The 27,699-nt window shown below is 36.9% G+C and overlaps 1 protein-coding gene across 1 annotated transcript in view; it reads left to right on the forward strand.

The window, feature by feature from the left end:
• The window catches only part of PPEF1 (protein phosphatase, EF-hand calcium binding domain 1), a 117,235-nt gene that overhangs the window by 53,347 nt on the left and 36,189 nt on the right, over positions 1 to 27,699 (forward strand). Inside the window, exons 7-10 of the mRNA XM_008579852.1 lie at positions 886 to 1,049; positions 8,619 to 8,733; positions 12,572 to 12,618; positions 27,078 to 27,244. Of these exons, the coding sequence (XP_008578074.1) occupies positions 886 to 1,049; positions 8,619 to 8,733; positions 12,572 to 12,618; positions 27,078 to 27,244 (493 nt within the window). The remainder of the gene's footprint in view (positions 1 to 885; positions 1,050 to 8,618; positions 8,734 to 12,571; positions 12,619 to 27,077; positions 27,245 to 27,699) is intronic.

The raw sequence follows: 27,699 nt of genomic DNA on the forward strand, positions 1-27,699 counted from the left end.
GGGTTGCAATCCGTTGCCGGACACGGAAAAAAGACAAAAGACAAAAAAAAAAAAAAAGAAGAGCATGGATTGAAGTTGGGATATAGAATTGGAGTCACTTTGGCAGTCAATCTACTACATCCCCTTTCATTTTCTTCACCTGAATTGTCTGGATTTCTGTTCTTGGGATGACTGTTTCATGGGCAGTCTAGCAAGAAGAGACCCTGGGTATCAACATCTACTAAAATGGGCAATGCAGGCAATCTGTTATATAGAAATGTCTCTGAGAGAGAGAGAGAGGCTCTTTGGGTATTTCTGCCTACTGTTTGTCATTTAACTTTATCTGCTTTCTTACCAAGAAAAAAAGAAAATCATGTCAGAAAATTAATTTTTATGTAAAGAGAGAAACAAATAAATTACAGCTAAGTAAAAATCCTCCGAAGTGTTTAACAGGGGAAAAATTGAATGTTGCAGTTTAATTTTCTGTAGATCCTGAATAGCAGCAGATGTTTGAATCAAATACAATGCATTGTTATGTTTTCAACCTTATTAATAAAAATCCGAGATGTAAGAATGGGCAAAAAATTCAGAGCTGGAGCTTTGAGCGTCAAAATACCTTGATCGATCAGTTTTCCCTGTGACTCTCCCTCCCCTCCCCACTGCTTATGGACTCCTGTTGTGGTAAAATGTCTACCCAGGAAGGGATATGGTGACCCATGTGACTGTACCTACTGATCTCAGAATCAGTTATTCCTCATGGTTATATGTGGGTTATATTGGTATTTATGACCTTTAGCACAGTGCCTTACATGGCTAGGTATTTAAGGAGATATTTATTTAAGTATTAGAATGTTGATTCCTGCCCTGTCTGCTCTACCCCCCTCAATTGTGCCTTTTATTTTCCAGAAATAATAAGGCGACTTTTTGAAAGCACCCTCCAGGATATCAAGGATAGACAGGACTACGTGGCATTGATAGATGTCCCAGATTCCTATGATGGCCCTCGGCTCCAATTTCCTCTCACCTTTACTGATATTGATTTACTTATTGACGCCTTCAAGCAACACCAGGCAAGTGAAAGCAGATGCTAACCTGATTCTTGTACATAACAGGTATTCAATGACTGTGGTATTCCATGACTGCCTGTTGAATGAATGAATGGAAATAGTACAGCAGAAATGTATTTCCTTGGGAAAATGTTTCACATTAACTGAGAGCTACCCTCTGCTACCCATTAAATAGAAGTCTCCTCAGATGCACAGCAAGCTCCTCTTGATAGGCTTACAGCGTTTCCTTTCCTTTTTTCTGAGGCATAATTCACATACCATGAAATTCACCATTTTGAAGTATATAATTCAGTGATTTTTAGTACATTCACAAGATTGTGCAACCATCACCATTATCTAATTCCAGAACATTTCCATCACCCTGAAAAGAAAGGCCATACCCATTACCATTCCCTCCCTCCCCACCTCTGGCAACCACTATTCTACTTTTGTCTCTATGGATCTGCCTATTCTGGATATTTCATATAAATGAATATGTGGCCTTTTGTGTCTGGCTTCTTTCACTTAAGATAGTGTTTTTAAGGTTCATCCATGTCATAACATCTATCATTACTTCATTTCTTTTTATGGCTGGATAATATGCCATTGTATACCACATTTTGTTTATTCGTTTATCAGTGGATGGACATTTGGATTGTTTTCACCTTTTGGCTATTATGAACAGTACTGCTAAGAACATTCATGTACAAATTTTTATATGAACATATGTTCCCAGTTCTCTTGGGTATTCTACTAGGAGTATTCTACTAGGCCATATGATATCTCTATGTTTAACTTTTCCAGTAACTGCTAAACTGTTTTCCATAGTGGCTGCACTATTTTACATTCCTACCAGCAATATATGAGGGTTCCATTTCTCCACATTTTTGCCAACACTTGTTATTTTGTTTTTATTTTTATTTTTATTATAGCTATCCTGTGTGTGTGAAGTGGTATCTCATTGTGGTTTTGATTTGCATTTCCCTTGTGACTAATGATGTTTAGCATCTTTTCATGTATTTATTGGCTATTTGTATACTTTCTTTGCAGAAATGTATATGCAGATCCTTTGCCCATTTTAAAATCAGGTTATTTATCTTTTTACTATTGAGTTAATAAGAGTTCTTTCTGGAGGTAAGATCCTTATCAGATATATGATTTGGAAATATTTTCTCCTGTAGGTTGTCTTTTCACTTTCTTGATAATATGTGTTGATGCACAAAAGTTTTTAATTTTGATGAAGTCCAATTTATCCATTTCTTCTCTTTGGTTGCTTGTGCTTTTGGTGTCATATCTAAGAATTCATTGCCAAATCCATGATCATGAAGGTTTACCCCTATATTTTCTTCTAAAATTTTTATGGTTTTAGCTCTTACATTTAGGTCTATGACCATTTTGAGTTAATGTCTATCTATGGTATGGGGTAGGGTTCAGCTTCATTGTTTGCATAGTTGTCCCAGAATCGTTTGTTGAAGAGACTGTTCTTTCCCCATTGAGTGGTCTTGGCACTCTTGTCAAAAATCAACAGGCAGTAGATGTATGTTTTTTTCTTTTTCTGTACTCTCAATTCTCTTCCATTGTTTTATGTGTCTATCTTTATGCCAGTATCACACTATCTTGATTACTGTAGCTTTGTAGTAAGTTTTGAAATAGGGAAATGTAAGTTCTTCAACTTTGTTCTTCTTTTTCAATATTGTTTTTGCTATTTGTGGCCCCCTGCAATGAATTTGAGGATCAAATTTTCCATTTCTGCAAAAAAGTCTGTTGGGATTTTGATAGGGATTGCATTGAATCTTTAGCTTGCTTTGCGTAGTATTGCCACCTTGACAATATTAAGTCTTCCAGTCCATGAACACAAGATGTCTTTCCATTTATTTATGTCTTCTTTAATTTCTTTCAGCAATGTTTTGTAGTTTTCAGTGGATGAGTCTTTCACCATCTTGGTTAAATTTATTCTTAGGTATTTATTCTTTTGGTTGATACTGTAAAAGGAATTGCTTTCTTAATTCCTTTATTGAATTATTAATTAATTATGTGTTGATCTTGTGCTCTGCAACTTTGCTGAATGTACTTATTGGCTCTGGTAGTTTGCGTGTGTGTGTGTGTGTGTGTGTGTGTATTCTTTGGGATATTCTACATATAGTAATATGTAATCTGTGAATAGAGATAGTTTTACTTCCTCCTTTCTAATTTGGATGCTTTTATTTCTTTTTCTTGACTAATTGTTCTGGCTGAATCTTACAGTACAATATTGATAAGTAGTGGTGAAAGTGGACATGTTTGTCTTGTTGATTCTCTTTTCTTTTTTCTGTTCTCTATTTCATTTATCTCCACTCTAATCCTTATTTTCTTTCTTCTGCTAGTTTTGGGTTTAGTTTGCTCTTCTTTTTCTAGCTCATTAAAGTGTTAATTTAATGTGTTAAAGTGTTAGATTATTGATTTGAGATCCTTCTTTTTTAATGCAGGCATTTATAGCTATAAATTTGTCTGTGAGCACTGCTTTTGCTGTATCCCATAAGTTTTGGTATGTTGTATTTTTGTTTTTATTCATCTCAAAATATTTTCTAATTTGTCTTGTGATTTTTTTTTTTTTTTTTTACCCATTGGTTTTTTAAAAGTATGTTGTGTAATTTCCACATTTTCATGAATTTTCCAGTTATGCTTCTGTTACTGCTTTATAGTTTCATTCCATTGTGGTCAGAGAAGATATTTTGCATGATTTCAATCTTTTAAAAGTTATTGAGGCTTATTTTGTGGCCTAACATCTGGTTTGTCCTGGAGTATGTTCCATGTGTACTTGAGAAAAATGTGTAGCCTGCTGTTGGGTAGAGTGTTTTATAGATGTCTGTTAGGTCTAGTTGTGTATGTGGTCTCTGAAGTCTCTGTTTCTTTAACTTGTATTCAGTTAATGTTTTGACAGAGATTTCCTTGAGCAACCAGGAGCCATTAAAAAGAAACGAAAGAAAAAAAAGAGACAAATTTCTCTCAGTCTTTACAGATTGGCTCTGTACTGGGGCATTCCTTCACTACTTAGCCAGGCCATTTACAAATCTTAGTCTTTACTTCCTCCTAGTGCTGAGCCATTGTTAAGTTTCCTTTTTCTTGATTCAGTGTTTGGTAGCTGTAAACTTTGAATATTTTCCAGAGTTCTGATAAAGTTTATCCTGACAATTTTTTTGCTTGATTTTTCAATGTTTCTGTGGAGGGATGGGATCTTGGAGCTACCTGCTCTACAGTTTTCTCAGACATCACACCAAAATCATCATTCTCAGGTCAAGACCCTAAAAGGGCATACCCTAAGAGTAATAGTGAACTGGAAGTAGATTGGCTGTGCAGTGTACTGGCAGTAGACAGCTTTGAATCATCTTATTCCTGAAATTAAATTGAGATCACCCTAGATAGCTAGTGCTCCTAGCCACCTGCCAACAGCAAATTTAAATCCTCTTTGGAAGAAAATAGGCCTGAAATTATTTCTCCAGTTTTTCATATACAATTTCCAGAGCTCAATATAAATATAACCAGGCATAGGAGGTTGCAAGATGCATGAAAGAAAACTGAAGTAAACAACAAGCAATGGAAACAGACCTGTAGGGTATTTAGTTAATGGGATTATCAGACTCAGAGTTTAAATATGCTTAATATGTTCAAGGAAATAAAAGATACAACATCAGTCCAAGGAGCCATAATAGAAAAGATTGATAATTTTGACTTTATAAAAATAAAAAAATTATGTTGTTAATAGAAGAATAAAAGGTTCAATAAAGTGTATGGTGTGTTCCCATTTGTAAAAAAAATTAAGGATAATATATATATATTTTTAAATTGAGACAAAATTTATATAGCATAAAACTGATGATTTTAATGATTTTGAAGTCCAATTCAGTGGTTCTTACTATATTCAAAATGTTGTGCAACCATCACCACTATCTAATTCCCCAATAATTTTATTACCCCACAACAAAATCCTGTATTCATTAGCAGTCACTCTTCTTTCTCCTCTCCCCCAGCCCCTGACAACCACTAATTTACCTTCTTTCCCTACAGATTTACCGAATTTGAACATTTCATATAAATAGAATTGTGCAATATACTTGTATGTGGTCTATCGTGTCTGGCTTCTTTCACTTGGCATGTTTTCAGGGTTCAACCATGTTGTAGCATGTACTGATACTTCATTCCTATTTTGAGTTGAGCAATAATACATGTACTTTGTATGGATATGCCACATTTTGTTTAAGGGATTGTATATTTATACATGCATTTGCATATTCATGTTTGGTTATATTAATTTTTGTATGCTTGCAAATGCATAGAATATTTTTGGGAAAGATTCTCAAGACAATCTTAACAGTGGCTGTTTCTGGAGACAGGGATTAGGGGACTGAGGTCTGGGGAAGAGGGAAAATTTATTTTCATTGTTCTATCCCTTTTTACTTTTTAAATTTTTGTTTCAATTAAAAGAATGAGTTGTTATTCCATTTAAAAACTAGTTACTTTTTTATTTTATTTTATTTATTTTATTTTTTTTTTAAATTTTTATTTTGTCAATATACAATGTATATGATTATTATGGCCCATCACCGACACCTCCCGCCCTCCTCCCTTTCTCCCCTCCCCCCCAAGAATGTCCTTTCCGTTTGCTTGTTGTAACAACTTCAAAAAAAGTATAGTTGTTATTACTTTTTAAAAAAGAAATATCCTTTAAAGGTAGTATTTTTCTCCTTCAGTGCCTTTAAAAGGATGTGAATATTTTATTCAAGTGGTTATTTAATCTGAGTCTATTTATAAATGTAGAAACCAACATCTGAGTTAACTGTTTTGAGTATTGAATATTGCAGTTGTAAACACAATTATGCTATTGAAAGATATCCTTATAAGCAAGTACTAATATTAACAAAGTGACTTTAGCCAATGTAAAGAAGACCCAGAAAAACTATTTTAATAATAAGAATTTTCTGTTGTTGTAATATATTCTCAGTGAATATTTGTTAAATTAACTTTAAAAAAAAAATAAAACCACCTCTTCAGACAGCTCTTACTCTGATTAGTACTACGAATGGACAAGAAAAGCTACAGTGGCACATTAAGGTAACACTGAGGCCAGTGTTAGGAATTGTATTAGTCTGTTTCTGTTGCTTATAACAGAAATACCTGAAACTGGGTTATTTACTTATTTATTTATTTATTTTTGATGGCTAGCCTATATGGGCGTCTGAACCCTTGACCTTGGTGTTGTAACACTGCACTCTAACCAACTGAGTTAACTGGCCAGCCCCTGAAACTGGGTAATTTATAAAGAAACAATATTTATTGCTTATGTTTCAGAGACTAGGAAGTCCAAAGTCCAGGGAACACATTTGGTGAGAGCCTTGTTGGTGGGTAATGACTCTTCACAGCAAAGCAGGGGTATCACGTGGCAGAAGCAGAGAAAGAGAGAACCTCTCACACACTCTCCTTTCAAAGCCACCAGAACCATACCCACGACCACCATTAAACCATCAGGTTGATTAATGCATTCACTAGGCATGGTCCTCACAATCTAATCACCTCTTCAAGGCCCCACCTTTCAGTTATCATAATAGGATTTCCCACCCACAGTTACAGTGGGGATTAAGCTTCATTGAGTTTGGGAGGACGTTCAGTCCACAGCAGGAATCAATGGATTAAATGTGCAAACTGAAATAAGCTATTATACAAATGCGTTTTTGACTATTCCTTGCTTATCTTTAATCCTTTTATTATTCTTTTTTAATGAATGGCCCCAGGGATAGGGGAGCAGGGACCACCCACCCCTCTCTCCTTTACATATTTATAATCTATATATAAGCCCGGGGGGTAGGGGGCAAGGGGAACTCCCTCAGCAGGGTGGTGGCAACCCAGGCTCCTTGTCTCCTCAGGACCCACATTCCTCTGCCCATTAGGTAGGGTGTTGTGGAGAAGGTTTGCCCATTCCTTTAAATGTGGTTAAAGGAATGTTCACATTCAAATTTTGATTAAAGCTGTGGATTGACTGGATTTAGAATGGTTTTGAGGGGGAAATACTTAGCAGTCCAGTAGGTCTTGGATAGACGGGAAATACAGATCTGCCCGTACTAATCAATATCCAGGGGCCTTTCTCTTTCCTCCTAATTCTCACATTGCTTCAAATCCTGTTCCTTGTCTCTTTAAAAAATTACATAATCATGAAAATTCTCAAAACTTAAATTGTATGTTTTGGGGTCTGGGATTGAAAATAATTTTATTATTTTTATAGCTATGAAGATGAAAATTTCAGGGCACCATGAGACAGGATTGGTCCAAAGGGTTCTACCTGACCTTAATCCTACACTCGAAGCAGTTTCTGAACAATATGTAGATATGCCCCCTCTCTCAGCCTCCAATAATCTAAACTGCTGTCCAATGGAAATACAATGTGAGCCATATACCTACTTTAGAATTTTCTGGTAGTCACATTAAAAAAGTTAAAAAAGCAGATGAAATTAATTTTAATATATTTTATTTAACTCAATGTACAAAAATATTATTTCAACATATAATCATATTAAAAATTATTAACGAGACATTTAACTTTTTTCTTCATACTAAGTCTTTGAAATCCAGTGTCAATTTTGCACTTACATCACATCTTAATTCAGACTAGCCCCATTTCAAGTGCTCAATAGCTCCATGTGGCTAGTGGCTGCTGTATTCAACTGCATAGGTCTAAATAGTCCTGAACCTTAAAGTTGTGTTAATATCTGTTAAATTTGTGTGGTAGTCACATCTCTGCTACATTATATTTTGGATTATGTATTTGGAATATTTTATAATTTTAAAAAGGGAGAATGACACACTAGATTTAAAAAAAAAACAAAACCCAGTAAATCTGTATAAAACAATGATCCCATTCATCCTATAACTTAAAGAGAGCAATGGGATGAATAGTCATAAATAAGAGATAATCCAAGTGTTTTACTTGGGTTCGGAATATGTTTTATACTTAGACTTTTATGTAAATGTACTTGCTGTTCTGAAAATTCTTAAGGCTGTACACCAAATATTGGAGCCACACCGAGAGACCTGACTCAAGAGTTCCTCGGAAGCTTGTCTTGCTGCCTTGTGATATCTCCATGCCCAACACCTACTTTCCATCCCAGGTGGCAAGATGTCCCAACAAATGCAAAGCAACACCTCTTCAACACACTCTCTCTACTTTTCTTTCTTTTCACATTCACTCTCTTTTTCTCCTTCTTTATTATTATTATTATTTTGTCTGAACATTTCCTTAGGGCAAGGGAGTCCCCTTTTATCCTGTCACTTCTCTTGGGCTCTGAGGACCAAGAATAATCAGAAATGTTCTGCAAATGGATGGTGTCAGTTAAGAACATGAGATTATAAATGTCTTAGGAACCATTTATTCATTCAACTACAAATATCAACTGAAGGTTTATTATATGCCAGGCACTGTACTGGAATAATCTGAGAATAATGTAGAGATTATCCTGAAATACAGTGATCTGAAATGTGCTCATCTTCTCCACCTTTATAGTTTTCTATATAGTCATGTCTTTCTTCCTAGTTCATTATACCTGTTTCCTCTGCCTCCCCCCACAGATACTTCATGCTCATTATGTCTTAGAGGTGCTATTTGAAACTCAGAAAGTCCTGAAGCAAATGCCGAATTTCACTCACATAAAGACTTCTCCTTCCAAAGGGATAACAATCTGTGGTAAGTTTCAGAGCAAGTTGTCAAATTAATGTTTAAGAGCCTCTTGGTCCTACATCATTTGCCTAACTTGAAAACTATGTAAATTGGACTGTGTTAAGGGAAAAATGTTAATATAGAGTTATCTATCATGCTAATACTGTTCCCCATCTTGTCTTTGTTTTGCGTACCAGCTGGCAGGAATTAATTATGTGAGAAATTAAAGAACTCATAGCTTTTTATAAAGGCAGAAAGCATTTTAATATGGAAAACCACCCATGGGTGGAATAAGCATTCTTTTCCCTCTGTCTAGCTCTCATTATCTTTGTTCCATGTCACTTTTTCTAGGTGGGCCTCTGCATGCCACTTATGCTGGGAAGAGAAAAGCCCAAGGCAGGGTAGAGATTAAACTCATCTCTCCTCTTGGCTGCTGTTTTAGATTTTTCCAACTGGTTTCTGCAGCTTTTAATAGAGTAGGAATGTCCCAGAAATCTGTTTCTTGTTCTTCTAAATAACAAGATTTGAGATTTTGTTATCATATAGGCCAACCTGGCAGGATATTGCTTCAAAAAACAGTACACATTGAAATTCATCACAGTTGGTGCTCAGCATGCTTGCAACTGTCTGAGAGTGGGGTGTGTGGAAGGAACAGCAATTTCCTTAACTTCTAATTAAGCCTTTAGGTTACAAAATAGTGATTGTTATTTTCCAAATCAATTTTTAGCCTGTGTTTCTCTTACTCTGGCAGGTAGAAGTGGATTTGACAATCTAATTAAACCATTTCCATTTCTAGCATCTGATAGTGGTGACAGGGACTTGATGTAGCAGTACATACCTCATGACATGCCCTGACGCAGGTTTTTGAAGAGTCTCTCAGCAGTGGGGGCCTTTTATTCAAGGCCTCTTCAGGCCTTACTTTTCATGGAAATAAAGAGCTTTGGGTCATGAGGCTCAGGAAGCCATGCCAACCTGTGAAGCCTATGAAGCCAGGGTTAGGTTTGCTATCAGCATATACAGTAGCCCCCCCTTATCCATGAGGGATACGTTCCAAGATCCCTAGTGGATGCCTGAAACCACAGATAGTACTGAACCCTATATATACTGTTTTTTCCTATACATACTTATACATACCTGTGATAAAGTTTAATTTATAAATTAGACACAGAGATTAACAACAATAACTAATAATAAGGTAGAACAACTATAACAATATACTGTATAAAAGTTATGTGAACGTGTTCCTCTCCCTCAAAATATCTTGTACTGTACTCACCCTTCTGTGATGAAGAAGGGACAGAGAGGAATGGTGCGAGATTTCATCATGCTACTCAGAACGGTCTTCAATTTAAAATTTATGAATTGTTTATTTCTGAAATTTTCCATTTAATATTTTCAGACCACAGTTGACCACAGGTAACTGAAATTGCAGAAAACAAAACCATGGATAAGGGTGGGACTACTGTATATAATAGCCAAAACAGAGAGTGGGATCTGCTCCCACGTGTTTCCAGTATACCTCCAGTTGCCATTGCAGACTTATCTTTGGCTAAAAGGATCTGGAAGAAGACATGAATTAATCAGAGCGTATGGAAATCCTAGAATCCCATAGTGCAAGAACTGAAGGGTTCTTAAAAGATGGTCTAATCTATCACTTGCTCTTATGGGTGAAACTGAGGCCCAGAGAGAAAAGTGTGTTGCCTTCCATGCATTTCTATGTAGTAACTTTCCTGCCCACTCAGCTAGTTAGTGGCAGGGTCAGAATCAAAAATCAGGTTTTCCGGGCCGGCCCGGTGGCGCACTGCTATAGTGCGCCGCTTGGGAAGCGCGGTGGCGCTCCCGCTGAGGGTTCGGATCCCACGTGCAGACCAGCCGCTCACTGGCTGAGCGAGGAGCGGGGGCAACACCTAGGGTTGTGATCCCGTTGCCGGTCCCGGTCTGGTGCGGGCGCGACACTGAGGGTTGCGATCCGTTGCCAGTCACGAAAAAAGACAAAAAGGAAAAAAAAAAATCAGGTTTTCCGTACTACAGGTTAGAAGCATCCCCACATCTGCTATTCCAACTCATTCTTGTCTGGCTGATGTTTCATTTTTCATCACGAGAAACAAAGACTAGGGAATGGATAGATTGGACAGTTCCATTCATTTTAAGATCCCCACATCTTGGGCATTTATTTACAGACTTCTTCCACATAGCAGCATTGGTAGAGGGAAAAGCCAAGGTCAGTAGGTTCTCTTAACATAGGAATTATTATTTTCTATCTTTAATAGCCCATTAAAGACAGAACTTTGAAAAATTTGGTCATCATTTAAAATAAAATTTAAAGTTGGGGCCGTATTTTCAAAATTATCTTCTATTTGAGACAGTATTAAGACAGGAGAGTAATTGTGATAACCAATTCTGCACTCATGTTTTTGTTTGCAGTGGAAATACCTTTCTGTGTTTCTCTTCTCATGATACCAATTTTTCTTTTACTGCTCAACTAGAAATTTAAAATATTTTTATAGCCTCAACTCTTAATATGCTAAACCAAGTTTGATTTTAAACATGCTAGCTATGACAGTCCTGTATACCCAAATCTTTGAAATAGTCATCCTGAAGAAAATTAGCAAAATAAATTAATTAAAAATATATATTAAACTGATAAGTAAAAAGTCCTTCCATCTTTATTTTCTTGGATTTGGAGTGATAACATATGAAAGCAATGAGATTTAAGCATACAATAGCATTAATATGCTCTAAATCTCAATGTTATAGTCATATGAGGGTATTTCAAAAAGTTCATGGAAAATTAGAATTAAAAGACAGTACAAATTTTTCCAAGAATTTTTTGAAGACTCATATTTTATAAATAAATGCTGGTGATATAAGGTTTTAATTTTATTATTCTCAGCATTATTGGAGTCTTTTTTAGCATATATTTGGTTAATCTTGGTTGTGGGATTTTAAACAAACTGAGGAAAAGTATTTCTAAATTAAATTCTATGGTAATTAAGTTGGTTACAAAGAATAAAAATTTTTAAGATGAGCTTGTGAAAGACAGATATTTTACCTAGAAATGGTTACCCAAATAGGGCTTTGGGATATTCATATAGTCACTTATTTTTTCATTAATTGCTTCATATAGTCATATGGTTTCCCTTAGTTAGCTCTGATTTTTATTTCCTACGTAACAGTCTCATCAAAGAATGTTAACTATTTACTTTTTAGGTTTCAGATGCTACTGCTAGAGCATATTCTTTAAAACATGGCTTTGACGCACTATGCATTTAGCGATTAAATGTATTTATTGAGTGCCTACTATGCTCCAGGATTCTGTGGTAGGCACTTGGGGATTTAATACTGACTAAGATATTGTTGCTGCTCTCCTAGGCATTACAGTAGGCAGTCCACGGTAATTGCTAAGAGCTTGAGTTTTGAAGTAAGATAAAGTTGGGTTTGAATTCCAACTCTGATGCTTGGTGGCTGGGTAGCTTTGCATAAGTTACTTAACTACTCTGAGCCTCTTTTGTAAAATGAGAATGATGACAATAATACTCATCTCACAGCAGTTGTAAGGATTGAACCAGACAATTTATGTAAAACCATTAGCACAGTGCTTGGCCCAGAGTAAGCAAAGCCCTGTGTAAATGGCTGGAGCCAACAGGTGATTGCAGTACCAGATGCTATTTCCTCCTATAGGAGAGGAAGAAAAGAGTGCTGTGGAAATGAAACTCCTGTCAAATTAGCATCATCATAGGGTAAAAACCCAATGCCCTGGGAACACTTGGAGTATATCAGCAGTATTTCAGTTTTAAAATTCTGTAACAGAATGGGCATCACATCTTGTTTCTTACTGAATAGTGATTTTTCATTTGCACTCCAGGTGATTTGCATGGGAAACTGGATGATCTTTTTTTGATCTTCTATAAGGTAAATGATTATTTTGCTAAATATTTTGCATTTTTGGTTGGGAAGGGCAGTTCTACTAGGGCACGTAACAATATTAGTTTTATTAGAGATAGGTATGTTGTAATAGTTTTTATCTAAGAAGCTCAAAGATTTGTAGAGGCATAAAATCTTTTGGTTTTTTTCAATGATTTTTTTTAATCGACAAAATATTTTGATTTTTTTCAATGATTTATTTTTTTTAAGTGACATGTAATATTTGTACATATTTATGGGGTACAGAGTGATATTTCAATACATATATACAGTGTGTGATGATCAAATCGGGGTAATTAACATATCATTACCACGAACATTTATCATTTCTTTGTGTTGAGAACATTTGAATTCCTCTTTTCTAGGCATTTGAGAATATACAGTAAATTATTGTTAATTATAGATACCTAGCACTACTATAGAACACTAGAACTTATTTTTCCTATCTAGCTGTAAGTTTATATCTATTAACCAACCTCTCCTTATCCTCCCTCCCCCCATCCTTTCCAGCCTCTAGTAACCACAATTCTACTTGATTTTTTTTTTACACACATCTGATAAAAATTTTTTGAAAAGTTAACTTAGGTCTTTGTTCAACATTATTGTTATCTGTATATCAGTATATCATTATGATTTGTACCTGATTGAATTTATCACCTTTATTGCATCATAAATGTCTAGATGGTGCGGGATGGGGAGGCAAGCAGTCTGTTATTCAGAAATGAGCATGTCATATACCAGTCTTCTCTTCCAATGCACAATAATTATGCATGAAAGGAGTTTCCAGTAGTAAGTTCCAAATTGTTCTCTTCTCTACCCTGATTCACCATCTCTGGGCTCAGTTGCTTTTCCAGTGCTGTGTGATTCCTCTTTATTTATTGCATTGTGGTTGTGAGAGCCAGCACAGAGGGCACAAAGCAGCTTGGCTGGCATGGAGTTTCTCTGCATCTCTTTGATTGGATTTATTTCTCTCTGTGAGCTGAGAGTTGCAACCTTAATGTTTGCTTCTGGGATGACTGACTGCATATAGAAAACTGATTCCGAGGTCTCTTCCTTCACAGTGGTATCACTTTATACTGGTCATCTGAATGTCTCTTTTTGATTAATGTGTTTATTGTCTACCCATCCCTGTCATCCCCACAAGGATACCTATACCTGAGACTAGCATGTCGAATAATTGGGCATAGCATAGGTATCTCATGTGGGCTGAAAGAAAATATATTCTCATTATTATGATAACCAATCAGTTACATTCTTTGAGACTGTGAGTGCTTGAGTGAGCCACATCACCTCCATGAACCTCAATTTTTTCTCATCTGCAATATTACCTTGAACTTCCACCCCATAAGAGGTTGTCTTGTAGATGAAATAACATAACTGTCCAAAAACATTTTATCAAGTAATAAATTATAAGAGAACTACAAGGTTTTCATTTCATTAATTCAGAATGGAAGCTTGGAAGGGAATGGGGTAGGCCAAACCAGAAGTGGGTGAACAGAGCTGGCACGTAGGAGGAAAGTCAGTTGAGACTGCAGGAGGTCTAAGCAAAGATACAAAGTGTGATAGCTAGGGAGTGGTGTCAGAGGAAGTCTGAGGCTGCCCAGGTAGTAGGTTGATATAGGAAGTCCAGGCAAAGGTTTGCTGATAGGGAGCTAAGGGTGCTGGTAAAAGAGCAATTCTGGATATCAACCAGGGTAGGGAAGGAAGAGAGGCCAAGATGGGCCAATCAACTGGGAGAAGTGGGAGTACTGAAGGATCGGAATGCACTGTAGGGTCAGGGAGCGGGCTGACTGGGACTAGGGTCTCAGGAAGCTGTAAAGAGAATAGTCGTAGGGGATGAGAGAGTCTGAAGTGGAGTCCAAAACATGGGTGGCTGAACTGAGTGAAAGGGAATATTAGAGGTGAGGAGGGCAAGGACCCAGGAAGCAGGTATGTGAATGGGTTGGCCACATAGACTGATAGATGAGGAGCAGGGTCAGGAAGTCGAGTTAGAGGTCATGGGCCTGAAAGGAGGGTCTGTTAGTGGCTCTGAGGAGCAAGCTGACCTTCCCTTGCTCCTGACCCTGAGGTATACGTCCTGGGGAGGAATGGGTCCTTTCCTTTGAGAGGGCTGCAGGAGTCAGGAGTCCAGCAGCGCCCTTAAGGGAGGCCTGGATTTATGGAGAGAAGTCTTTCTGAACGAGTTGAAGGCAGAATGGAGTTTATTTACCATGAAATGGGGATTCTGTTGGCCAAATTGGAAAGCTCTGGGAGAGGTGGAAGGATGGACCAGTGAGAGGAAGCCAAGGAATTGTGCAATTTGGAGAATGGGATTTGTTTAACTCAGTATATAGCTCCTTACCAAATGTTCTGAAGTTCAGTCCTGCTATTGACAATTTCAATTTGAGGAAAGAGGAGAGGGGCAGGGGGAGGTAGAGAACAACAAAAAAGCCGGTAATTCTTTCCCTAAAGGCTTTGGGAAATACATAAAAGGAAAAATAGTTGACTAAATTAAGTTGAGAAAGTAGTCACTAAATTCCACAGCATTTATGGGCCAGCCTGTGGCTCACTAGGTAGAGTGCGGTGCTGATAACACCAAGGCCGCGGGTTCGGATCCTATATAGGGATGGCCGGTTGGCTCACTGGCTGAGCGTGGTGCTGACAACACCAAGCCAAGGGTTGAGATCCCCTTACCGGTCATCTTTAAAAAAAAAAAAAAAATTCCACAGCATTTAGAAAATTTCTCGAGAGGTAGTTGAAGATATTAAAGAGTGATCAGGGATAGGACTCTGGAGTAGACAGATGAGAGAAGAGAATTCTGACGTGTTTCTTTAATTCCGTCTGCAGAACTACATGGAGCATATAAAGCTGGAAGGTGCTAATGTAACGATTGAACAGGAGGAGGTGGGTGGCAGGAAGTACTATAAAAGGAACTAAAGGTGAAAATATAGCATTCAAATGGAAGCAAGAAATATTTTGAGAGCTAACCAATGACAGTGTTCAGGAAGTGGAGGTTGCAAGCCCAGCCATGAAAGAGTAGGGCACTGTTAAATTTGGGATGGATTTGGGTAGAGGGAGGTGAGAGGAATGTTTGGAAAATAGAAGTATGCAAGAGCTATGAATTAGAATTTTGGCCGGCTTGAGTGAGAAGAAGGTAAAATACATCTTAGATGTGGAATGAACCACATACACTAGAATCTCGAAATTGCCTAGTTTGAGAGGGAAAACTGAAGGACGAGCCACAGATGACAGCAAAGTTCTACTGTAAGAACTGAAAGAATTCCAATGTACAACGTAAGGTAGTAAAATTGTACTGTATATGGGATTCGTGCTAAATGAGTGTATTTTATTTGCTCTTGCCATAAAAACAAAAAATGGGTAACTATGTGAGATGATGTTAATTTGCTTCACTGTAGTAACCTTTTTACTATCTATGTGTATCTCATAATATCATGCTGTATACCTTACATATACACAATAACATTTATTTTAAAAAAAGAAGAAAATAGCAACTATGATAAAGCAGTGAGGGAAAAAATCTGATTAACAATATCATTTATTAGTATTTTCAATAGTGGTACAGCAAAAAGCCCCGAAACTATATTATTATTTTAGAGGAATTTGTGACAACTGAATAAAGACATTACTTAAGCTTATTAAAAAAGAAAATGACAAAAAAGAACACTGAAAATATGGTGTAGTTAAGTTAATAGTGTCTGAGAAAGGAGAATGACATGGTGAGCTTGGGATGATGGTGCTGGGTCACTTCACTTATGGCAAATGAGTGTCCTAAGTTAAAGGCAGCGAAATATAAAGACATTACACAGAGATGTCTGAGGAAGCTCCAGGCATATGATCTCTAACTTGCAAAAGTAAGCATTTTGCCTTTCTCTGTCTCATTTTTTGTTTACAGTTTAAATGCAGAATGATGATAGATTGACAAATTCAGTGTGCCCTAAAAACCGTGAATACAAACACGGAAACAGTGTTTCTATGTTAATACAAATGACAGTGATACTCCCCCTCTCCAGATGTCAAACTTTACTTATCTACACTTATCTCTCATATGGTCCCAACCCCAGAATTAAGGGTCTCTGAGCTCTAGAAACAGTTCTCACAAATCCAATGAACTTTACTCACAGGACAGGCCTTAAGCCCCTACTCAAAGACCAGTAAACATGTACCAGCAAAACTTTCTCTCACATAAGGTTCACACAAGTTTGCCTGTCTGGCTGCCCACCTCACAGCAGATGAGGGAGTGGAAGGGGAAGAGGCAAAAGTCAGACATAATGACAACAACGAAAAGTAAGAGCTCTTCCTAACAGAAGAAATATAAAACTGTAAAAGTGGGATAGGAAATGAAGCAGTAATATTCAGTAATCTGAGGCCGTGTAGTATAGGGAAGGGAGTTCTAGACTTCTCAGAAGTGCCTGAGGGGATGTTTAGATCGATAAAACTGCATGGTCAAGAAAGTTTCAAGTTGTATGGTATATACTCTGTTAAGAAGTAAAGGGAAAAAATGGCACATTTTAAAAACTCCTAACTAAAATGGATAAAGTAATTTTAAAAGACATTTTAGCTTTTAAAGGAGTAAACTTCAATGATCTGGAAAATTCATTTCAGCAATGCTTATGGTATGAATGAGTATCATTGTTGGGTCTCAGGTATAGGAAGATGAGAAAACATGAAAAAAGAGAAAGATTAGTTAAGAGAAGAGTAATAGGCCAGGAAAGGAAGAAGAAAATCTCAAATGAGGAGAGAGGTGGGGAGTGGTAGATTCCTTTTTGTGGCATCAGATACAAAGATTGCCTGCACAGGGATTACAACAGATGCATAATTATGACCTAAGTAATCACTTGATTGCTTCAGGAAATGGTAGAATTTCCGTGTTGGTCTTTGATTCTCACTGCAATATTTTGTACTCAATTGATGCATCAACAACTCATTGGATCCCAATTATGTGTAATGCCTGACTCTGGTTCATTGATAGGAGCCACGAGATTGAGTCACGTCATTAAGCCACAGGCTCCCATGGGCTTCTAATCCTCTGTTTAGAAGTAGCTAGAGGCCATGCTTTAACATGTCTTTTTTTTTTTTTCCTTTTTGTCTTTTTTCGTGTCCGGCAACGGATCGCAACTCTCAGTGTCGCGCCCGTACCGGACCGGGACCGGCAACGGGATCGCAACCCTCGGTGTTGCGGCCGCACCTCGCTCAGCCAGTGAGCGGGAACTGGTCTGTATGTGGGATCCGAACCCTCGGCGGGAGCGCCGCCATGCTCCCAAGCAGCGCACTGTAGCAGTGCGCCACCGGGCCGGCCCAACATGTCTTTATTTTATTATTATTTTTTAAGAGAAACAGAACTTGAATTGTGGGGAATAGTTTGGTAGACACATTCTCTTTGGGACTTTGGGGGCTATAAATGACCAAAGTTTATGTACTATGACTAACTGATTCCTCTCCAGCAACCCAAAAGAGAAACTAGGAAAACCTAAGCCTTTGAATTAAGACAGAATTTTAGTTCATCTTTCAATTGGTGTTTTGCTAGACGCTTTCTTCCTCATTAGTTCTTTTATACAGTATAGCATGAATAAGCTGTAGGGCTGGGGCTGGCCCAAGGCCAACCAAAGGCCTAGCCTGAGAGGAAGTTATGATTTAGGGTCACTGAGATGCCTCACCATATTACTCTTTTCATCCAAGTGGTTGGTTTGGTTCAAGACTTCTGTCATTCTAACTGATCATATGCAAAATGAATCTGTCCACTAATTTATTCATTCAATACACTTTTATCTGGTTCCTATAGTATTCAAGGTATCATATAAAAACCGTAGGAACATATAAAATAAATACAAAGTTTATTCACTTCACATATATTCATTAAACACCTATTATGAATAAGATACTAGGCTAAGGGTTGATGATACAGAATGATGAATTCACAGTTGTTGGCCCCAAAGACATCATGATTTAGTGGGGAAAGTTGGTTGATAAAAAGACAGGATGGTTCAGGGTGGGGCATGTTATGATTGGAGTAAGCACAGAGCTCCAAGGGAGCACATTGGAGGGGCACCTAACCTCATGGAAGACTTCCTGGAAGAGGTGACATTTCTGACAGTCCCCTCAAAAAAATATTAGTAATTTATTAAGTGCCTAAACCATGAAGGAAAGTTTTGGAGGATGAGGAAAGATTTTATTCTCACATACTTTTTGTGGTGCACTGCAATAAATGACGGGATTTGTACCAATGATTGCTTTTGATTGATTGTTTTTAGATTTTGGTTTCTTTACTGTTTGGTTTTAAGAATGTATCATTTAGCACCTTAATACTAAGAGAGACATTTTCAGCTCATAATCTCATTTGGATTTGAAAAGGATCCTTCCCCTTCTGGGTACTACACTCTTAACCACGACAGACCTTTGCTAAAAGAGCATCTCAACTTTTACATGGCTTCAAATATAACTTTATCATCAAGTGAATTAATTTACATATCATTAGCTAGGTCATATTTTTAGATTTTATTTTCTGAAAAGGTTAATTTTAATCAACCACTTTTGCTTAATTAGAGTGACCAATTTGAAATACTTCATTCAGAGCCTCAGCCTTATTAAAATTACAAGACATTTTCCATCATTGAATAGAAAGCTTGAAATTTTAGATCAAGTATTGGCAAATTAGTTTGTTAAACTGATGCTGTGAGTGGCGACCTCCTGAAGCTGAAAAAGAGATACACATGGGCTGAGAGAAACGAATTAATTCTGAACCCTGTGTGTACTATACTGATGCTGCCTAGTGGAAGCTTGTTTTCTTTTCTATCTCTCTTCCTCACCATCCTCCACCTCCAACACCCATACTTTTCCAGCTGTGAAGGTAATCAAACATTTTCTTTATTCTCTATCACTGATAAACTTCACACTGCCACAGTGGTCAATTCTTTTCCTTTTGAGATTAAGGCAGTATGTTACAGTGAGAAGAATAGACCTCTGAAATAGGGTTTGCAAAAGAAAGAAAAATTAAAGTAATATGGAGTTGAGGTCCAGAGGTTATTGTTTGATGTGCCTTGGGAAAATGTCCAGCTACATTGGGATAACTTCCAGACATATGTTGTAAAATTCTTCAGTAGGAAATAAGTGAGAATATAGGGAAATGTCTTGTTTTTGTCTCTATTCAAGTTAATCGTGGTCTGCTATTTTTTCCCCCTGCAGGTCATCTGAATGCTGTTCAGAATTGTAGTTACCCTGGGTTTTCTGTATTTATCAACTTAATCTCCATGTCGTACATGGTTTGTTGTATATCAGTTGCAGAATGAGCCAGAGACTTTGGTTTAGTGGAATTGAATAAGGGATAGGTTATCCACCCCATCAGCTTTTGCTTCTTTGAAGAAAACTCAGGGAAATCTGAGTAGCTAGAAGCCCAAATAAATCCTAGAGACTCATGTCCCAGGAGAGTTAGTTTCCCATTGTGCTGCCTGTCTGTTTTCCAGTCCCTTATTATTCTAAGACTAAACATATTCAGACTCAGACTATATAAAGTAATATGTCTAATCTTGAACCAACAGAGGAGATCTTCTATGTCTAAATAAGGCTTACCTTCTTTGAATGGTTGCCTTGAGAGGTTCAGTATACATTCAGGGCTCTTGGAGACTGCAACATATTCTTTTGAATGAGCTTCATTATCACAAATTTTAGTCTTTTGAAGATGTATGATTTTTTTTAAAAGACTTAAACTCAGTGGGTATCAAATGTGCTGTAAAAGGTGATGTTCTAGCTGACCATTATTATTTTTGGCTTGAAATGAGGTTTAACTACAGAAATTCATTACCCTTTGCTCATAGTAGAGGTGAAATAAGACAGAAGTAGAAAAGAATCCACCTACAACAAAGCTTGGTTGAACTGGAAATGAGAAGTTTTAATTAAGAAAAACTGTCATCACAATGGAAAACATGTTTACCATTCAAGCATAATAAGTATAATTTTAGACTGTTGAATGCTTTCCTCAAATTTTGAAATTAAAGTTCTGCTGGTTTTGGGCCGGCCTGGTGGCGCACTGGGAGCGCGGCGGCACTCCCGCCGAGGGTTCGGATCCCACATACAGACCGGCCGCTCACTGGCTGAGCAAGGTGCGGGTGCAACACCGAGGGTTGCAATCCCGTTGCCGGTCCCGGGCCGGTACGGGCGCGACACTAAGGGTTGCGATCCGTTGCCGGTCACGAAAAAGATAAAAAAGGAAAAAAAAAAAAAAGTTCTGCTGGTTTCATGAAATGAATTGGATAGATTTCCATCTTTTTCTATTGTTTGGAATAATTTAAATCTCTGGGTCTCAAACTTAAACTTGGCTATACATTGTAATTGCCTGAGTGATTCTAATGTGCAGCCAAGGTTGGGAATTATGGGTTTAAGTTTTAAATAACATTGAAACGATTTCCTCTTGAAAATTGAGATCGAGCTCTGCTATAAAGCCACGTGGGGCTAATGCAGTGTTCAAGTTTTCTACTTCTTTTGAATCAGTTTTGGTTGTTCCTAATTTTCAAGGAAATCATCCGTTTCTCTAGCTTGTAAAAATACATTGCCATAGATGTCGATATTCTTTACATATATATGAGTATAATTCTTTTATTATTACTTCTCTGTATCTTTATGTCTTTTTAAAATTTTTTATCTTACATATTTTTTTCATTCTTTTTTCAATTATTTCTCAATCAGGCTCATGATGGGTCTATCAATTTTATCAGTTCTTTCAAAGAACCAACCTTTAGGTTTATATGTCTTTCTTTTTGTTTGTTTTCTATTTCCTTAATTTCAGCTTTTATCTTTATTTAATTTTATTGTTCTTTTTCTAATTTCTTAAGATAAATACAGTCTTTTATATGCATCTTCTTTAATAATGAAGGCATTTAAGGCTACACATCTTTTCTAATTTTAGTTTTAATTGAGCCTTCTATTGAACTTGTACTTTTGCTTTTTAATTTTCTCTTTGATCCAATGTTTATGAAGACTACAATTTTTAATTTCCAAGGATCTAGAATTTTTTTCTAATCACATTTTTATTATTTATTTCATATTCTATTGGGTTATGAAATGAGAATGTGTCCTACAAAATATTTCTTATTTTGAATTTGTTAAGGATTTCTTTGAAGTCAAGTACAAAGTTGATTCTCATAAAGGCTCCATGGACATATGAAAATTTAATTATATTCTCTATTTGTAGTATGCAGAGTTCTTCATCTTTGTTCCTATTATATCATGTTTATTAGTTGTACATTCTTTTTTTCCATATTCTTTCTATTATATCTGTCTAAATATGTGTATTATATATTGCTGTATAACAAATTACTTCAATACTTAGTGGCTTAAAACTATAAACATTTAGTATCTCACAGTTTCTGTGGGTCAGAAATTTGGGTGCAGCTTCACAGAACCTCGTTCTGGCTGAGGGTCTTTCATAGGGTGGTGGTCAAACTATTAGCCAGGGCTGCAGTCTGAAAGGTTGATTGGGACTGGAGGACCCATTTCTAAGGTAGTTAACTCACATGGCTATAGGCACAGCATTTCTGTTCCTTGCTGACTATTTTCAGGACAGATACATGGGTCCCTCCACAAGGCTGCCTGAGTATTCTCACAACATAGCAGCTGACTTTCCCCAAAGTGAGTGATCCAAGAGCAAGAGTGAGCAGGAAGCTGCAGTGTCTTTCTGACTTAGTCTCCAAAGTTGTACATCTTCACTTCTGCCTTTTTTTAATTCATTAAGCAAGTCACTAAGTCTAGCCCACACTCAAGGGAAGGCAGATTAGGCTTCAGTATCAAAGGGAGTGTCAAAGATTTATGGATATTATTTTAAACCAATACATCTGAATAATTCACTGTCTTTTTAAACAGTTTCTTCTTACACTTGTAGTAGTTAACTATGTGAAGCTAAACTTATTCTTTTGTTTATTGACCACAAGTTCATGAATTGTGTCTTTTTCATAAAGTGTCTTTTATTATGATATTGTGTTGCTTTGTGATCCTGTTTAGCAATTTAATCTTAAATTCCACTTTGTCTAGTACTAATATTTCCAGTCTTGCTTTCTCTTTGTTACATTTACCTTGATTTCAACCTCCTCATATGTACTTTTTTTCAGGTATATTTCTCACAAACAATACAAGAATACTTGAAAAAGGTCATGAAGAGATTCGTATTATCTTTTAATTCTATTTTTCCATGAATTTTTTTAAGTACCCTCGTATATACCTGAGTTTTGTGTTTTAACACACACTGGTAATCTTGGTATTTTAATGTGAGAATTTAATATAACAACAGGTATATTTGAAAAATTCCCTTCTATTCTACTTTACTACTTATTTCACTTTGTTTCATCCTTTTTCTTTTTGCTGTTTTGGTGAACTTTTCTTTTTTATTGTTGTTTTATTTGGATTTTTTACTGTGCTTTTCCATTCGCTAGTGGTTACCTTTTCATTCCTGACATTACTAACACGTAATGTGTGCATGTATGTATTTCTCAAGTAGCTATAACTTTGTTCTTCTACTATGACACTCTCTTTCTCCCAGTAAGATAACTATTTATTTTCACACTTTTCATGTCACTCTTTCAGATAAGATTTGTAAAGCGTTTTACTTTTCTCCCCTTACCTCCACTGCAAATCCTAGCTATTACTCATGCCTTATTTTTAGTTCTTGACTATTATTAGGTTTTCCTTCATAGTATGTTTCTTCTATTTCTGGAATTCTTGCTTAGTACTTAAATGTAAGTTTCATATTATCATATAATATATAATTTAATTATATATTGCAAATATATATTATATACTGCATTGTTCACATCTGTATTCTTTCCGCATGGTCTTTCCCTGGCTTGAGGAATTTTCCGTTACTGTTCTTCTTTAGTTAAAGATATTTTCTTGAGTGTTTTCCCCTATGGGGCATGTGGGTGCTATCTTCTCTGAATGCAAGCTCCTTGAATACAGGGACTTTGTATTGTTTAATTCTGTGTTGCTGGCACCGAAAACTGTTCCTTGTACATAACAAGCAATCAATGCATGTTTATCGTTTTTCTGGTATTAGATCACTACATATTTGCATATGTCTTTATTCCACCCTGAAGAACATTTATGTTGTTGGTGGTATTTGATCTCCTACACACCTGCAAATATTTTTCTATCATCCTGAGCAGTTAATGACATCTTGGCCAATATAGAATTTTTGCTTCTTAGTTTTTTTCTCTCTTTAATCTGTAGATTTTATTCTACCATCTCCTACCTCCCACTACTACAGATGAGAAGTCTGATGCTAGGCTGATTCTTTTCCCTTTATAACTTGTTCTTTCTGTCTGGCCTCTTCTAAGACTTTTACCAGGTAATAGGCATTTTTCCCACATCAATTGTGCATAGGAATCATGAGCTCTTTCAAACTTCAGACTAAAGTTTCTTTTTAATCATAGAAAATTCCCTCTCTTATTTTTGTAATTATTGCCTCTTCTCCATCTGTTCCTTTTTCCTGATTCTGGAATGCTTATTATTGGTGTATTAGGTCTCTTGGCTCTGAACTCTAGTCTCTTACTCATTCTTCATGATTTCCATCATTTTGCTTTTTGCTCTGTGTGAGAGATTTTTCATCTGCTTGCTCTTTCAGGTCAATAATGTATTTCCCAATCGTTCTTTCTTTTAGTTGGTGCTAATCCATTGATATTTTAATTTTTTTTTGGAGGGGGGGGTTGGGTGGCTGGCTGGATATTTTAAATTTGAATAGCATCTTTTAATGCCAAGAATTATTAACTTTTTGTTCTTTTATTTTATGCTCCTTTTATTATTATTATTATTTTATTTTATTTTATTTTATTTTGACCAGTAAGGGGATTGCAACCCTCGGCACGGTGTCGTCCGCACCACGCTCAGCCAGTGAGCGCACCGGCCATCCCTATACCCTATATAGGATCTGAACCCACGGCCTCAGCGCTACCAGTGCAGCACTCTCCCGAGTGTGCCATAGGGCCGGACTGGCCCTTCTTTTATTATTTTTAAAATGAAATTGTCCTCTGTTTTTTCCAGCAGTCCTGTTTCATTAGGGGCCATCCACTTTGGCAGATCTGGTTGATCTGCCTCTCTCTGGTTGCTGGATCATTTTAAGTACTAGTTTATTTCCATTTTCTATTTTCTGCTTAAGCTAGGTTAAGCCTTTCCATACCTGAAGGCACAACAGTTTCTGCTCCTGCATTAAGAGTGTGAAAGGGAGTGGGGGATAGGGAGAGATTGAATAAGGGGCAGAAAGAATAAGTACGATTTATAATAATATATATGCTAATAATATTGATTTGATCAACATACATCAACGTTAAACTCCCAAAATATGTATAATCAATTATGATTCACTTTAAAAAAAATTAAAATTAAAATTAGAAGAAAAAAGAGTGTGAAAGGAAGTTTCTATGTTCCTAGGTGCCCCTGAAAGCAAGTGTTTCTGTTCTCTTAGCTTCAGGGATGTGGAAGAAGTTCCCTTACACTTTTTCTAATAAGATCCAACATTTTATGCCCCACCCCCCCCCGACAGGATCATACTCATACTCTGAGGCAGAGTCATCCCCTTAATCAAGGTGTCCATGGGCTCCCACCTGCCTAGTTCTTTCATGTTCTCACCCCAGAGCTCTCTTCTGCTGCTCCTTCAGACCTGTACATCCCAACATCCCTCAGGCTCCTCCAGTTTACTCATCCCAGCCAGCTAAGGTTGGGGAAAGGAAGAGTATCAGAGATGCAGAATCCTTCCCCTTTTGATGAGCAATAGCCTATAATTTTGTAACTGGTTTGCTCTAAGCACAGTGTGCATAAGTTTGTGTGAAATAAAATATAAGAAAATGTAAAATAATAGAATCCTAAAATTAGATATAACATGGAGGTCGTAATAAAATAAATTTCTTAATTTATATAGTACTTTACAGTTTTCATGCAATTTTATACACGTAGTCTCATTTGAATTCCAAAATAGCCCTGTGTGGTAAGTATAGAAATTATCATCCCCATTGTACACATGGGGAAACTACAGCTCATAAAGGTTAAATACAACTTACCCAAGGACACATGGGTAATAAGTACAGCTGGACTAGAGAACTAATCTTTTTATTACATTGTGCCATGGCTTGTTTGTTTGTTCCCAGTTGCGTTCAGAGCATGTTACATTGCATAAATGATTTCTAGAATCCTTAAATTATTTGTTGTAACCTATTTCTATTATACTGATATGAACAATTTAAAATGTATATAAATAGTAGGATGTTGAGTATAAAGTAATAAGATTTTCTTATGTAGTTTGAAATCTTAACAAAAGAGGAGTTTGAAAATAGTTTGAAAAAGATTAAACTAGAATAAAAATATAAAATAGATTATAACTAGAATATGTGTATTATTTCCTGAAGATAGTTTTTTAAAAAAGTTTACATTACACAATGTAAACATTTTTTGTGGCCCTTTACCAATTTCTCCCTAACCCCTACTCCCCCTCCCCTTTCCCATCTTTGGCGGCCTCCGTTCCGCTCTCTCCTGATATAACTTTTTGAAGGAGGACATGCATTTCGATATATGAGTAGTTAAATTTTTCTCTTTATAATGAATTTTTAAAACATTTGAATTTATCTTACTATGCAGTAGAAATACAGCCATCCATTTCCCTATCAGGCATGACATTGAGAAAATGTAACAATGTTCCATATGTTTGCTTTGTCTTAGAGTTTCGTAGGGTAGGACTAATGAATTAATAGTTATTACAAAGACCAGACCTTTGTCCTGATTCCAGTTCCTTTTCATGCTAATGCTGTGTTTAAAAGTATCATCTTATACTCAGTAGTTGTTAAATATTTTGAATATCACTCCTATGACCTGGTCAGTGATCAGCCAGAATACATGCTGGCTATACACACCCGATGTGGCAGTCTCAGTGTGCACTGGTGGTATGTCAGCCCTGCTCACAGTCGCATCACATAGTACCTTCCACTTGCCTGGGTACTTTCATATCCATTCTCCCATATGATCTGGGGAGGGAGCAAACTGGGGGGATCACAGCCCAGAGAAGTTAAAGATAGGGCCCCTTAGTTAGACTGAAAGATTTCTGGCTCTTAGTTCAGTGTTCTTCCTTAGGTAGAAATCTCCCTCTTTTCAGGGGAGAAGGAAGAGATGAGAATAGCTATTTTTGACAGGACAATTATCAGCTCCTTTCAGAGAAGACTCCTAGAAGGTGGTGGGTAGAATAAGCAATCCCCATCTCCCCTAGAATCTTCCTGTCCCAAGCTAATTCTTCACTTCCTGGTGCCTTGCAGGAGGTGCCTGCCGCAGAAGAGTGAAACTGGCTCAAGCGAGTGAGCAGATTTCTCCCAGTAGAAGAACTGACTCAGCCTCTTCTCTACATATTCACAGGAACGTTTTGTACAAAACTGTACTTTAAAAGTACATTCTTTTAATTGCTTGTTTTTCTCCTTCTCTTCCTTCCACAGAATGGCCTCCCCTCAGGGAGCAACCCATATATTTTTAATGGTGATTTTGTAGATCGAGGAAATAATTCCATGGAGGTCCTAATGATCCTGTTCGTGAGTTTTCTTGTCTACCCCAATGACCTGCACTTGAACAGAGGGAACCATGAAGATTTTATGATGAATATGAGGTAACCTAGGCTTTTAGATTTCCTCTTTTGTTTCACACTCTGGAAGAAGCTGCCATGTTTAGTTCCTAGCAGAGAGTTAGAGGTCAGGGTAGAGAAGGACGGATGAGGGGAACCTCAAGGAAGACCTCAGTTCTCACCCCTGTTCACCACCCTCAATCTTCTACTGAGTATCATTTTCTCTGAAGCACCCTTCCCATCTTTTCTTCCTCCCATGCCCACCCTTCACAGGCTAAATTGTGTGTTGGGTAGATGTGTTAGGCCAGGCTTGGAGGTGTGGTAAGTTCTACGAGCAGACTGAGATGGAATCATTCTGTTCTACTCTTGGCCCACCTTGTGTATTGTCTCAGAAACTAGTACTGTGTTTTTCACTGATGTGTATATATTTTTTATGACATGGTAATTGCTTCTGGCATAGTTGTTCATAAACATATTTGAGAACAGCTGTAATATAACAT

This window comes from Galeopterus variegatus, unplaced genomic scaffold (assembly GCF_000696425.1).
Source record: "Galeopterus variegatus unplaced genomic scaffold, G_variegatus-3.0.2 Scaffold82, whole genome shotgun sequence".
Lineage (NCBI taxonomy): Eukaryota > Metazoa > Chordata > Mammalia > Dermoptera > Cynocephalidae > Galeopterus > Galeopterus variegatus.